Raw genomic sequence first — 13,241 nt, 5'->3', positions numbered from 1 at the left:
AAGAAAAGGGGCCAGTGATTTACAGACTTCTCAAACTATTAAAAATTGGTGGGAGGAAAAACTCACAATTATAAGCAAAGATCAAAAGTATAAAAACCCAATTTTATTGTATTTTCCCCTCGTTTAAAAAGTCAGACATAACTTAAACGGTTCCCAAAAACGAGGCCACCCGTCGAGTCCAGATAAACCCACACGACCTTCATCTATGAGACTGGCTAAGGGTGGCCTGGTTAGCTGGCTGTTTGGGGGGGCGGGTTTTCCTGGAGGCAGGACCCCGCCTGCCTGGGCAGCCGCTGGCCCCCACTGCGCCCTGGACACGCACAGAGTGAGGCAGGGTGACCAAAGACCCGTTCACCCTCAGGTTCCTCATGCAGCCCTGGAAGACCGGAGGCCATGGGTGTGGCAGGGTGGGGGGCCCGTTCTGTGTGTCCTTGAGTTCTGGGTGGAGGGGAGACAAAGGGAGACAGGTTGGCGCACTGGTTTCCAGCGGGCATCCCACCAAGGGAAGGTGGGAAGAGAGTGGGTGACCCCACACCGCGGGCAAGGCCACGCTCACCGGGCAGGCCGCCGAGGTGCAGGGGTGCTGGGGCGTGCACTGAGGCCTCCAGCGCTGGACCCAGGGTCCAACTGCTCTGGGCGTCCACCTCCAGCTGCAGGGCGCTCCCGTCTTTGGTCACTGTGGGCACACGCTCCCTGAGGCAGGGCTGGGAGGGCTGGGAGGGCCCTCGCCAGCCACAGGGCCCGGACTCTGCCATGTTTTTGGCCTCTGCAGCCTGGTGACCCCCGATCCCCGTCAGGCTCAGGAGTGTCTCCAGTCACGGGAGGGGGCCCGGCTCACCTGCCAGCTGGTGCCACTGCCCGTCACACAGTGCCCTGGAGAGCGTCACAGCTGTGGAGAAGGCGCCTGCTCCATCGTCTGCCCTCAGCAGCACCTGGGGGCAGGGCGGGGCGGCTCTCAGGAGGGCACTGCCAACCCCAACGCTGCCCCTTGGTCACAGCCCCCACTGGCTTACCTGCTTCCCCAGCACCTGTGCCTGTAGGTAGGGGGTCGCCTGGAGCTGGCCCAGGTGGAAGAGGAGGCCTGTGGCTGTCTGGGGCCGCACCTCCAGCTGCAGGCTCATGTTAGGCAGGGTGGTCCCCAGGGTGTCTGCAGGGAGGGGCTGTGAGGAGAAGGGGAAGCGGCCCCAGGCCCCTTCCTCCCCGGCCACTGCACCCACCCCACCCAGCCCAGGGCCATGGCAGGAGTGGGGCCAGCCAACAGACCTAGAGTAAGGGCTCCCCTGCCACCAGCAAAGAAGAGGCCCCGCTCCAGGGGTTCTGAGAGGCAGGGCGTGACCCCCATCATCGTGTGGGGGGTCCTCAGGAGCCGCCCGTCCAGTCCCAGTCTCCTCACACAGCCGCTGAACCGGGAGCTGCTCACAGCCACCTGGGGGCACGACGCACCTGGGGTCAGGTCCCAGGGCTGCTGGGGAGGGGGGCTGGTCTGGCTGGGCTGGGGGCCGGGTGGGGAGGCTGGGCAGGGACAGCTCTCACCGGGAGCCTGTGGCTGTGCTGGCTGCCGAGAGGAAGACCCCCCACAAAGAGGGTGTGGGGCTGGGGGGCCTCAGCCCCCTGGTGCTGCTTGTCAGTCTGCTCCCGGCTCTGGGCCCAGACCCCGTTCACCCCCAGCTGGACCCGAGCGTTGTCCCACCGTACAGACACCTGGGGGCGGGCAGGGGTCCATGAGGCGGGGATGGCTCAGAGCCCCGCCCGCGTCCCTTCCCCTGAGTCCCTTACCTGGTGCCACCGGTCTGCCTGACAACGCAGGCGGCTCTGAACCCTGAGCTGGGGCACAGGGCCGCCTGCTGCCTGAGCCACGAAGTAGCTGTGGCTCAGGAAGAGAGTCAGGGAGGGGCTGCCAGATGTCAGGGGCACAGCGAGGGCCAGGAGCCCGCTTCGGGAGCGGGGGCGCACTAGCATTGCGAGGCGGGACCTGGAAACCAAGCGGGACGTCAGCCTGGGTGGCCCCTCTGTACCCGCCCTGCCCCGCCTGGCCCAGCTTACCGATTGCTAAGGGGCGCTGGGATGCCTGTAAACTCCAGGTAACTGGGCAGGGGGCCCCCAAACTGGTAGGTGCCCTGGATGATCCCAAGGGGCTGTGGTGTGCAGGCGGGGTCCTGGGCGGGCTGCCGGCTGCGCCGGGAGGCCTGTGGGGTCAGATGAGGATGCAGGGGTGCTTGGGGGCTGTTTTCTGCCCACTCCCAGCCCCACCCACCCCAACCCCGACCCCGGTGCCCACCTTCCGAGCTGCTGTGGCCCGTAGTCCTTGAGGTGCAGGTGATGGCGGGGGGCCAGGGGCCGGGGGACAGCCTGAGCTCACACTGATGCCCCCCAAGTTCTGCTGGAGGTCAAACACACGCTGGGGCCCCTCAAGCCTGCAGGGGGTGGTGGGGGGCAGTCATCCATGCAGGCAGCGCCCGGGTTGGGTGTCAGCACCAGCCTCTGGACACCTGCTCAGCTCACCTCTGCACAAAAACGTTGCTGATGCAGCCACTGAAGTTACGGAAGGTGTCCGACTCAGGCAGGCCTCCCAGGAGGAGCTGGGGGGGCTCCGTGGGCGGGGGCCGGGGCCTAGAGGGCAGCCCCCGGTGGGGCACCGTCTGCTGAAGCTGGTCGTCCACGTAAAGCCAGACCCTGTGGGGAGAGGGGAGTTTCTCCTCCCTGCCCCCCGCCCCCGCCTGCAGCAGGGTGGCCACACAGCCTTCCGCTTGGCCGCTGCCCCACCCGTTCCTGGCTCACCCTGTGGCGTTGCTGTAGAAAGCGACGTAATGGGGGGCGCCGTCCGCAAAGCCCCCTGACGATTTCACCTCGGTCCTCACAAACCGGAGGGTCACGTGGCCCTGCTTCAAGGACACGCTGCATGGCCCATCCTAGGGGCAGGGGTCAGGTCAGCAGACCAAGCCAAGGCCCCAGACTTGCTCCCTCTGGCCGCACAGGCCCTGACACCCCAGCTGCAGGAGGTCAGAGCCTCGAGGGGAGGGCTGGGCAGAGTTGGGGACTAGCTGGCCGTCGGAGGGGCCTCTGGACGCACCGGGGATGCTCTGTGGTAGAGCAGACCACTGTCCTGGGTGCTGCGGAAGCCGAAGCCAGAGTAGACGTGGCCAGTGAGGGGCGCGACATCTGGGAGTGCCAGGGGCAGGAAGCCACGGCCGTGGAATGTCATGGCCCGTCCCACCTGCAGGCAGGTGACAGTGAGGCCCAGGCCCGCCCACGGGAGAGGGCTGCCAGCAGGGGTGGGCGCGGGGCTCACCAGCAGGTCCGCAGTGCAGCCGGCGCTGATGCCCGTGGTGTTCTGCCGCTTGAGATCCACGTACTTGCCCAGAGCCTTGATGCCCTTGACACAGCCGCGCACGGAGCCCCCGGTGGGAAAGAGCTGCTGCAGGCTGCGGGGCGAGCGAGCGTTGGGGACTGGCTTTGGGGTGGGGAGGGTGGGCGTGGTTGAGACCAACAGAGGGGGCCCTGCACCGGCTCACCTCGGGGGCAACTGGCCCAGCGGCACGCCCCCTAAGTAGTAGGAGTCGGCCAGCTCCAGCACACTGCCCTGGTCCACGCTGAACATGTTGGCCCTCTCCACGCGCACCAGCACACGCTGGCGGGTGCCCCCCAGCAGTAACACCTGGATCTGGACACGGGAACGGGGGTGCTGTAGAGCCTGTGGCTTCCCGCTGGCCCCTCCCGCCCCAGGCTTCCCTGTCTGGCTCCAGTCTTACTGCCTTGCTGGTCGAGGTCAGGAATGGCCGGGTCAGCATCGGGACAGCCTCCTTCAGGCCCTCCCCGAAGTCATAGAGAAGGTGGAGACTGCCGTCCATCACTGCCAGGCACAGGAACTGGCCCTGTGGGGTGGGTGAAGTCAGCGTGGGGTAGGGCTAGCACAGGGTGGGGCTAGCATGGGGTGGGGCCAGCAGGGTGGGCAGGGCAATGGGCGGGGCCAGAGTGGGCAAGGCAGGCCCAGCAGGCCTGCCTGGTGCTGCAGGAAGAAGATGATCCCATTGGAGGACACCAGCCGCAGCTCCTGTTCGAAGCGCTTGGTGTTACTGGACTGGCTGACTGCCTTGATGTGGGCGAAGCCAGAGCCCTCCAGGTAGGAGCCATCTGTGAGCCATGGGTCTCCGGTCGACTTGGAGCTGCAGGTCAGAGGTCACAGGGGTCAGTGGAGAGTGGGTGAGGGGCAAACAGGTGAGGGGCAAGCCCCAGGTGGCACCTACCGTGGACAAGGCTTATCCACCGCCGTGTTGAGCCGGAAGGTCCGCTCAAAGTTGTAGAGGCTGATCACCTCCTCGTTGAGCGTGCTGACCTCAATGCAGCCCTTGTACCCGGGGAGGCGCAGGGGTTCTGGGGGCTGTGGGCGAAGCTTGTGGTCACGGCGCCGTGGGGTGGGCTGAGGCCTGCCACCAGCAGGACTTGCAGGGACAGGAGTGCAGGGGGGATAGCTGTGGGCCCAGGCCCAACCAGGCTCACCATGAAGCTGCTGGGGTAGCCCCCCACATAGAAGACAAAGTCGTCGGGGTGTAGGCTGAGCAGCCCTTCAGCCCCAGGGGCCACCGTGTCACCCTTGGTCTCATGGATCACCCGATTCTCCACCGTGACAGACATGTGACCGAACTGTAGGGTCCTGAAGGCAGAGCGAAGGCATTGGGAGTGGACACACAGCTCTGGCAGGGGGTGGGGGAAGCTGTGGGGGGCAGGCTCCCCACCTGTCAATGCTGACAGCTGCAAACTGCTCCCCAATGCTCTCATCAACGCTGAGGTTGGCGGGGCCCGCAGCCCCCAGGCGGTACACCCAGTGCACCTTCTGGTCTCGGAGGGCCACACCCATGTAGTCGCCAGCAGCCTGTTGATGGGAGTCTTGGTGGGACAGGGACCCAGTGTGCCCACAGCTCCAACCCGACACCTGTCGGCACCCAGCCTGCCCAGCCGGCCTGGTACCTGGTGGCTCCCCATGTACAGCACAAACCGATCCTCAGAGAGCTGGTTAGGCCCAGGCTCTGGGCTCTGGAGGTAGAACTTGAGGGCAGTGTAGGCAGCGAGGTCGCTGAGGTCCCGGGGGGCGCGCAGCTGCACCCCTGAGTTCCCGTTGAACTTCATGGACACCTTGACCTGTGCGGACGGTGCACAGGCCATCAACGCTCACCACCCAGCCTCCTGGGTGCCCCTGCCGCCCCTGGCACTCGCGCCCACCTTGCTGGCGGCGCCTCGGGCCTGGGCGATGAGTTCCCGCACGCGGCCGATGCTGGTGGACAGGGCCAGGCTGGCGTTGTGTGCCCCGCGGTTCTCCAGAAGGTTCAGCTTGGCCAGCAGCTGCGGCAGTGTCTTCTCCAAAGTGGACACTGTGGGACGGGGAGTGGCGGGGCGGGGGCGGCCCTGAGACCCCTGTCTCCCACTCCTTGCCCACCCCCTCTCGGGGGTGTGGTGTGCGGAGGGGGAAGTGGGGAGCGGGGACCCACCTGAGCGGCCTGCGTCCAGCACCGCCTGGCCCAGGTCCTGGCCCTGCAGACCCCCATACTGGCCCTGCCACTGCTCCAGGTTCCTCTGCATGTCCCGAAGCCGGGACTGCACACGGGCTGCTGTGTCCTGTGCTTCGGTGGCTACCACCTTGGCGTGAGCGATCTTCTTGCTGGTCTCATCTGTGGTGGGCCGGGGCAGGCTCAGCAGGGCACAGCGAAGACCACATCAGCCCCACCCCCATCAGGAGACTGCCGAGGACCCCCACTACGACCAGCAACGGGGACACCGAGAACACGGAAGCCCACACTCCATGCCCCGTCCCCAGGTGGCTCCTTCCGCGCCAGCCTCTTGGACCAGAGCAGGGTCGCCCTGATGCCTCAGTTCTGCCTGGTCCCATATGCACCACTGCCATTCCTGGGCCCCCGCCCTCTCCCTGTGGCCCTGATGGAGTCCCTGCAGCCCCCAAGGCCAGGCTTGCCCTGCTCCATGCGGGAGCGGGCAGCCACGGGCTTCCTGTATGCCAGGGTCGGACTTGCTGCTCCTCTGCTCCGAGCCAGCCTGGGCCCCTCCCATGTGCCCACCCCTCTCCGTGCCGGCCTGGCGGCCATGCCCCCTGTCCTCTCCAAAGCACTTCCCGCCCCTTGCAGCTCTCACTTGCTGCTTGGGTCTGTTCTGTTTTGCGTTCACCTCCTGACCAGCAGGAAGTTCCCAGGGCCAGGGCCGCCTGCGTTGGGGCTCCTAGCACCTGCCCTGGTCGCCGTTTTGGATGGCACAGATGTGAACGTGTCCCCCATTACAGAGCCCCACCACTGGCCCACTGGCTGAAGTGATGCTTGTGCAGGGCAGGTGTCCCTTCGCCTCTGGGGACAAGCAGTGAGGGCAGGGCAGGGAGGAGGCATGACCTACTTGTGTCCATAGCCAGCATGGCCTGCACCTCCCGCACTCTGGCTGCCAGCTGCTCCTTCCTGGCCCGGGCATCACTGAGCTGGGTCCCAGTGCCCTGGAGGGTGGCCCACACTGTGGGGGAGGCAGCCTTAGCCCCTAGGTGCCCCTCCCCCCTGCGTCTGGGTGCAGCCCACCTGGCCACCCTGGCCAGGGAGGACCAAGGCTGGCATGCACACACATGGAGACACCTAGACACAAGGGTCCTCGGCCCAGGGGCAGGCACTGGAGTGGCCGGGCCGCTCCTGGTTCACAATAACTGTAACCACCCCCATTGTAGAGATGAAACCCCGGAGGCTCAGAAACGCCAAGCCACTAGCTGTGAGTCCAGTAGCAGTGGGCCCTCCTCGCTGCCGGCTGGCCCCCCTGCACACAGCCCTGGAGCCAGGACGGCAGCAGACACCAGCAGCTTGCCCCATGTCCCCTGACCTGGGCCTGTCCACCATCCCAGGGCCCCTCCCAAAGCCAGGGGTCCCAGCGGTGGACACACTGAGCCAGGCACAGGCAGCACTCACCGTGGCCCAGCCTCCGCTGCTCCCCGAGAATGGCCTCCTCCAGGGCACTGCTGTTGGCCCGCAGCCCCCGGGCCTGGGAAGCCAAGCCCTGCTGGACCACCATCTGCAGACGGGACACAGGTTACAGGTCACACACAGGTCACACCCATGCAATGGGAGCAGAGCGGGCAAAACAGGGCTCCTTCGGCCGAGGGGCAGTCGGGGCCCCACCTCCCATGCGCTGCTGGCCTGCTGCAGTGCCTGGCCCGCGGCGCCCTCAGCAGCCTGCACAGCTCTCAGGATGCTGCTGTAGGCGTTGGCGGCCTCGATGGCGCGCTGAATGAAGCGGTCCTGGTTGACTCCCCGGATGATGCTGTGGCGGGGAGAGCAAGGGAGGGGCCAAGCGTGTGTAGGTGGGGGCCCAGAGACCCTCAGGCCCGAGTGTGGCCTCCCCGTGGGGACAATGGCTCCTCCCTCTAGGACCCCGCCAACCAACGGTGTCCCACTGAGGCCTGGCCACGCCCTCTGGGCGCCCTCGACAGGCCCTGCACCTGGAGAGGTTGTGCGCCAGCTGGTCCAGCTGCTGCGCATGGGCCTCGGCAGCCTCCACCAGCTCCACCCTGCTGTCGATGGAGGCGAAGGTGCGGATCTTCTCCAGCAGTGGCGTCCGGGCTCCGTCCAGGCCGGCGGCCAGGCGCTCGTACTCCTGGGGGAAGAGGGGCTGGGTGGGTCCCGTCCCGTCCCCACCCCCTTCCCACTCACCTGGGACCCCAGGGGCCATGCTCTGCTCATGGAAGAGCCTCCCACCCTGCCCAGGGCGCAGCCCCATGGGGCAGTGCCCACCTCCTTGGCCCGGTCCATGCCCTGCAGAAGCTCAGAGGCCCGGGCCAGGGTCTCCCTGGCAGCCTGCAGAGTGTCCCTCAGAATGGCGTCATCCTGGGACAGCTCCTGCTTCCGACGCTGGAGGGGATGAGCAGAGGGCAACAGCAAGAGAAACAGAGACAAGATGGGGTGGGGGGTGGAGAGGGGTGAGGAGGGTTTCAGGGCGAGGAGGGTTTCAGGGCGAGGCGTGAGGGGCACAGGGTGGGCTCGCACCAGGGCCTCCTCCAGGCGTTCCTGGTTGCGGCTATTGAGCTCCTCAGTCTCCCGCGTGGTGCCCACCGCCCGGTTCAGGGCCTCTCGCAGGTCCATGAGGCCGGCCTCATGCTGGGCCAGCTGCTCTCGGGTGCGGGCGGCCAGGGCTTGGTTCCCCTCCCAGCGGCTGGTCAGCTGCTCCTGCACGCGGGCCAACACTGGAAGAGACCCGGCACGGGGACAGTCACTTGGGCTGTGACCCCTGGTGCCCACCCCTGCCCCTCGGGCCAAGCCCGCCACTCACATCTCTGGGCCTCGCCCAGCTCAGCCTCAGCCGCTGCCCGTGGGGCCCCCAGGTCACGGGCCCGCATCTCCCCCAGCATCCGCTCCACCTTGGCCAGTGTCTGGTGCAGCTGCTCGCCCGACGGGGCCGTGGCATTGGCCGGCAGCAGGTGGTCTGTCATGAGCTCTGAGGGTTTGAGAGGGGGCTGTCATGCCTGGAGCCGACACCTGGGGTGGCTCCTGGCAGCCCGGCCCTCTCGCCCACACCCCTCACCTGCACAGCCCCCACCCCTACTGCCCCCAGCTGCTGCTCCCTGCTCAGTCTCCTCCCTCAGCCCCCTCACCTGGGCAACCCCTCCTCCGGTCCAGCACTCAGCTGGACCTGCACTTCTTCCCAGACCCTAGGGCTGAGCCAGGTCCCCTCTGATCTCTTTCTGGTGACACTTTTCAGTTTGTATTTAAGATGGTCACCGGCGAGTTTTCCCAGGGGGGCAGGGTGCCACCAGGTCAACACTGGCCTACCTCTCATGGTCCTCCCGCCCTTTCACTCTGGCCGTTCTGGCCGCGCCTCCCACCTTGGACTCTGCCTAGCTGTTTCCTTGGCTGCAGTGCCCTCTCCCTATTCAAACACCTGAGCCCCCTGGAGGCAGCTGTCCTGAGCCCTGAGCACCGTTCTGCTCACCCCCACCACCCCACCCCCCTGGGCCAGCCCCTACCGCTCAAGGTTCGGCCCAGAGCCTGGATGGTCGCCAACAGTGTCTGTGCCCGACCCAGTGTCGCCTCCGTGCTGGTCAGCAGCTGGCCAGCCTGAACTTGGGCCCCTGTGGCCTGTGACACAGTGCCCCATCAGCCCAGAGCCTGTGCTGGGTGCAGGGTGTGGGGAAAGGCGGGGGTCTGGGCAGTGGCCTCGGGCCTGAGCCAAGGCTCAGGAGAGACTTGGATGGTCTGGGGCCCAGGGGAAGGGGCATGTGGGAGGAGTTCACGGGGGTGGGGGGCCCTTGGGCCTTGCGGTCCTGCCTGTCGGTCCAGCCGCTGGGTGTCCTGCCTGAGGCTCTCACTCTGCCCCTCCAGTTCCTCCAGCTGCCGTGCAGTCTCGTGGCGGGGGCCTGCAGGGCTCCGGAGCTGGCTCTGTGGGGAGGGAGCCATGAGGGCCTGCAGCCCAGGATGGGGGGTCCAGGGGGCCACCACTCAGTACCTGTAGGTCAGCGATGGAGGCATTCAGCCTGTGCAGCTGGGCCCAGGCCACAGAGCTGGTGTTGATGCCCCGCAGCTGCTCCCGGATGGCGGGGAGGAGGCTGCCGAGCCTCTCCAGGTCGTCCAGCAGCAGGACCACGCAGTGGTCACACACTGGGCAGGTGGGCAGGAAGGGCAGGTGAGCCAGGGGGTGGGGGCCCATGGGGCCGGGGATGGTCGGCCAGCCAGGGGCTACTGAGCTGGGCTAAGGTGAGGGTCAGGGGTCAGCACGGGGGGGCGAGGGTCAATGTAAGGTCAGGTGTGGTATCCCTTGGAAAACAGAGGAAGAGTTGTGGCCACGGGACTCCCCTGGGAGTTGAGGTTAATGCTGGGGTCACAGGGTCAGTGGGGGACTGGGGGAGGGGGTGTGGTCAGAGGGGAGGGGTGGGGTGGGGACAAACCTTCGCAGTGCACACCAGGGCCCCCAGGCCTGCCAGGCACTGGCACCTGGTGCTGCTGGCTGCAGGTGTCGCAGCGGTCCCCACTGAGCCCCGGGGGGCACGTGCAGCGGCCTGTGTGCACATCACAGTGGCCCCCCTGGCACTGGCAACCTGGGGCAGGGAGGGGGTGAGGTGAGTGGCTGGCAGAGGGCCTCTGGGTACTCGCCACCCCGAGGTGCCCCACCCCACGGGCCCGCCACACTTACGCCTGCAGCCTTGCTCTGGGCGCCCCCAGTGGCCGGCGGCACACTCTCGGCACTGGAGGCCCCCGGCCCCCGGCCGGCAGTGGCACTGCCCACTCTGGGGGTGGCACTCAGAGCCCTCCGAGGCTGGTCCACAGGTACATGGGCGGCAACCCCCACAGCCCTCGAAGCCGAAATATCCTTCCTGTGGGCACAGGTGTGGTCACCACTCTGGCCAGTCCTCAGGACCCTGCTTCCTCCATTCCTTCAACCCTAAGTTCCCACCCTTCCAGCCCAAGGCCCCGCCCCTGCACACCAGAGCCCCACCCTCTAGCCCAAGGCCCCACCCCCACACCAGAGCCCTCCCTCTAGCCCAAGGCCCCACCTCCACACCAGAGCCCCACCCTCTAGCCTGAGGCCCCTCCCAGGCAGCCCTACCTGACAGCGGTCACAGCGAGGCCCCGTCACACCAGCCTTGCACAAACACTGCCCACTGTGGGGGTCACAGGCCTCCGTCCCACATGGGGAGCAGTTGCACCCTGTAGGAGGTGGGGCTGTGACAGTAGCCCTCCTCCCCCAAGCCTTTCGCCTCCCCCACAAACACTTACTGAGCAGGAGTAAGCCCGCCCCTCGGATCCTCACCTGTCCCTCACTTTTTACCCCCTTCCCCAGCTCCAGGCTGGTCCAGAGTGCAACGACGTCCCACCCGACCACACGCGGCCCCCTCACGGTCCCCTCACTGTCCCGCCCTGCCAGAGGGACCTGCCAGAGGCCTGCAGGGGTTCACCTTCAGTAGAGGCCAGCCCCACAGCGGCCTGTCCGGGTCCACCCTCTTCCTGCTGGGCCTGACATAGGACACAGCCTGCTCCCAGAGACATCCAGCACCCTCACTGGGCCGCCCCACCCCCAGGGACCTACGGGTGCAGTTGCCGGGCAGCAGGGCGTTGCCGTAGAAGCCGGGGGCGCAGGTCTCGCAGTGGGGCCCAGCGGTGTTGTGCAGGCAGGTGCGGCAGGCGCCCGTCAGGGGGTCGCAGTCGTTGAAAAGCAGGTTGGGGTCCCCGTTGCCGCTGCAGTTGCAGGGCTGGCACGAGCTGCCCAGCACCAACGGGTTCCCGAAAAAGCCCGGGGCGCACCTGGGGCGCAGGTGGGGTCAGCGGTGCGCTCCTCTGCGCCCAACCCCTCCCCCCACCTCGCAGGTGCAGCCCCCCAGGCTCACCGCTCGCAGGTGGCTCCGGCGTAGCCAGGTTTGCACAGACACTGCGCGCGGCCTCCCGTGAAGACGCAGCCCACCGCGAAGCTGCCGAAATGGAGGTGGCTGTCACGCACCTGCACAATCCCCGGGAGCGCCCTGCGTACTCAGACTGGGCTGGACTCCAGAGGTTGGGCATCACCCCCACCTCTGGGGCCCACCCTGCTGCTCAGGCCGCAGAGGATGGCAGGGTCGACTGGACCAGCTTACTTGTTGGAAGGCACTGAAACGGGGCAGGGGCAGCTGACGCAGGGGGCTGCGGGGTCCTCGGACCCACTGCGAACGAAGCCGGCCTGGCAACGCTCGCAGTGGTCGCCCTCGGTGTTGTGCTGGCAGCCCTGAGGTGGAGAGAGGACCAGTCAGCACTGAGGACGCTGACTTCCCACTCCCACCCCGACCCTGCTGGCACTCTGCCAGGCGCCTCCCCACGCCTCTGTGGGTCCGTAAGCACGGACCCACAGGTCCCTCCTGGGTGCCTTGGTGGCTGCCCTCCCTCTGCCAGGGCCCACTCACCATGCAGGTGCCCACGCCAGGGACGCAGAGGTCTGAGTGACCGTGGCACTGACAGGGGACACAGCGACCCAAAAAGAGCCCTTTGACGTCCCGGTAATAGCCGGGGGCACATTCCTGGGGGTGGCATCGGCATCAGTGGTCAGGAGAAGCTGGCCAGCCCGGCTTGGGGGTGGACCGGGGACCGCGCTCACAACTCAGACTCGGGCAGACTGGTGGGCAGTTGGGCAGTGAGTGGATCAAGGGCAGGGACACAGGGTGACAGTGGACGAGCAGACAGGTGAGCCAGCAGCTGGCTCGGCCGGAGGTGGGAGGGTCAGGCTGCTGGGAGGGTGGTACCCAACAGGTGGGAGATAAAATGGGGTGGCACCAACGGGGATGGAAGGCAAGAGTGAGTGCCGGGGGAGGGTGGAAGTGCGGGGTGGGCGGCCCACCCCTCCCCCGCCTCACCTGGCAGGAGGCCCCGAGGTAGTTGGCAGGGCACATGCACAGTTCCACGTTGCTGGCTGGAGGCCCCCTGCCCGTCTCAGCGGCCACCTCCAGCGCCACCCTGCGCAGGGAGACGGCCGAGGAGACCTTGGAGAAGAGGGCGCGGACCTGCAGCTGCTGCAGGCCTGCCAGCACCATCATGAGCTCCTCGCGGGACACGGCGCTGTGGGTCTCCGTGTGCCGGAAGTTTCCCTGCAGGGCCACCACAATCCTCAGTGGGGCAGAGCAGGTGCCCGGAGCAGACCCTCCCATGGGGACAGGGGCACTCAGGTCCCAGGGGGCAGGAGGGGTTACATGCAGGGCTGGAATAAGCCGCCAGGGTGGGGAGGGTAAGGCGGCCAGAACAGCCCGTCGTCCTCGCTGTTGTCGTCGCGGGTCCCTCCCTCCCTCCCATGGGGCACAGGTTTCAGACATGAAGAGAGTTGTAGTTTCAGAGGAAAACGAACGTGAGTACTTCCTGACGTCAGAGAGACACACGTTCTCTTAAAGGAGACACAGAAACGCTAACTGCCGATGAGAAATCTGCGCATCTGCCAGTCCAAAGCCGTCTCAGAGAGGACAGGCGAGCCACCAACCGGGAGGGAACAGCCATTACCCCGACGTCAGGCGTGGGGCACATGTCAGGAATAATACTGAAGCCTCAGGAGACAGCAGGCCCCCAGCCGAGACAGAACCGGGGCAAAGACCCAGACGGGCCCCAGTAGGGGGAACCACGGGGCCCATCAGGGAGCTGAGCCAGCTCCACCCACCTCCACCAGCTGCAGCTGCCCTCGGTGCCCCTGGCCGGGCTCCGGGTACACCGGCTCCAGGAACATGATGCTCATCTGGTTGCCCTGGGGAGGCAGGCAAGCGCCCGGTCAGG

The 13,241-nt window shown here is 66.9% G+C and overlaps 1 protein-coding gene across 2 annotated transcripts in view; it reads right to left on the bottom strand.

The window, feature by feature from the left end:
- Positions 1 to 81: 81 nt before the first annotated feature.
- LAMA5 (laminin subunit alpha 5) overlaps positions 82 to 13,241 on the bottom strand; it is a 42,441-nt gene continuing 29,281 nt past the window's right edge. For both annotated transcript variants that reach the window (XM_053926350.2, XM_053926351.2), the window contains exons 40-80: positions 13,129 to 13,212; positions 12,341 to 12,571; positions 11,894 to 12,007; positions 11,591 to 11,718; positions 11,348 to 11,428; positions 11,050 to 11,264; positions 10,570 to 10,670; positions 10,156 to 10,336; positions 9,911 to 10,060; positions 9,472 to 9,623; positions 9,294 to 9,404; positions 8,993 to 9,104; positions 8,299 to 8,463; positions 8,016 to 8,212; positions 7,764 to 7,880; positions 7,472 to 7,626; positions 7,152 to 7,293; positions 6,942 to 7,044; positions 6,391 to 6,501; positions 5,484 to 5,663; positions 5,218 to 5,366; positions 4,966 to 5,136; positions 4,734 to 4,870; positions 4,498 to 4,651; positions 4,245 to 4,378; positions 4,001 to 4,163; positions 3,750 to 3,872; positions 3,513 to 3,661; positions 3,290 to 3,422; positions 3,071 to 3,214; positions 2,779 to 2,909; positions 2,503 to 2,673; positions 2,279 to 2,414; positions 2,044 to 2,186; positions 1,777 to 1,972; positions 1,534 to 1,701; positions 1,264 to 1,426; positions 1,014 to 1,147; positions 839 to 932; positions 557 to 676; positions 82 to 438 (exon numbers count right to left, since the gene is read on the bottom strand). In XM_053926350.2, the coding sequence (XP_053782325.1) occupies positions 200 to 438; positions 557 to 676; positions 839 to 932; positions 1,014 to 1,147; positions 1,264 to 1,426; positions 1,534 to 1,701; positions 1,777 to 1,972; positions 2,044 to 2,186; positions 2,279 to 2,414; positions 2,503 to 2,673; positions 2,779 to 2,909; positions 3,071 to 3,214; positions 3,290 to 3,422; positions 3,513 to 3,661; positions 3,750 to 3,872; positions 4,001 to 4,163; positions 4,245 to 4,378; positions 4,498 to 4,651; positions 4,734 to 4,870; positions 4,966 to 5,136; positions 5,218 to 5,366; positions 5,484 to 5,663; positions 6,391 to 6,501; positions 6,942 to 7,044; positions 7,152 to 7,293; positions 7,472 to 7,626; positions 7,764 to 7,880; positions 8,016 to 8,212; positions 8,299 to 8,463; positions 8,993 to 9,104; positions 9,294 to 9,404; positions 9,472 to 9,623; positions 9,911 to 10,060; positions 10,156 to 10,336; positions 10,570 to 10,670; positions 11,050 to 11,264; positions 11,348 to 11,428; positions 11,591 to 11,718; positions 11,894 to 12,007; positions 12,341 to 12,571; positions 13,129 to 13,212 (5,982 nt within the window). In that variant the 3' untranslated portion in view covers positions 82 to 199. The remainder of the gene's footprint in view (positions 439 to 556; positions 677 to 838; positions 933 to 1,013; positions 1,148 to 1,263; positions 1,427 to 1,533; positions 1,702 to 1,776; positions 1,973 to 2,043; positions 2,187 to 2,278; positions 2,415 to 2,502; positions 2,674 to 2,778; positions 2,910 to 3,070; positions 3,215 to 3,289; positions 3,423 to 3,512; positions 3,662 to 3,749; positions 3,873 to 4,000; positions 4,164 to 4,244; positions 4,379 to 4,497; positions 4,652 to 4,733; positions 4,871 to 4,965; positions 5,137 to 5,217; positions 5,367 to 5,483; positions 5,664 to 6,390; positions 6,502 to 6,941; positions 7,045 to 7,151; positions 7,294 to 7,471; positions 7,627 to 7,763; positions 7,881 to 8,015; positions 8,213 to 8,298; positions 8,464 to 8,992; positions 9,105 to 9,293; positions 9,405 to 9,471; positions 9,624 to 9,910; positions 10,061 to 10,155; positions 10,337 to 10,569; positions 10,671 to 11,049; positions 11,265 to 11,347; positions 11,429 to 11,590; positions 11,719 to 11,893; positions 12,008 to 12,340; positions 12,572 to 13,128; positions 13,213 to 13,241) is intronic.

The sequence above is a fragment of the Desmodus rotundus genome, chromosome 6 (assembly GCF_022682495.2).
Source record: "Desmodus rotundus isolate HL8 chromosome 6, HLdesRot8A.1, whole genome shotgun sequence".
Classification (NCBI taxonomy): Eukaryota; Metazoa; Chordata; class Mammalia; order Chiroptera; family Phyllostomidae; genus Desmodus; species Desmodus rotundus.
This window is presented reverse-complemented; position numbering and strand designations above follow the sequence as displayed.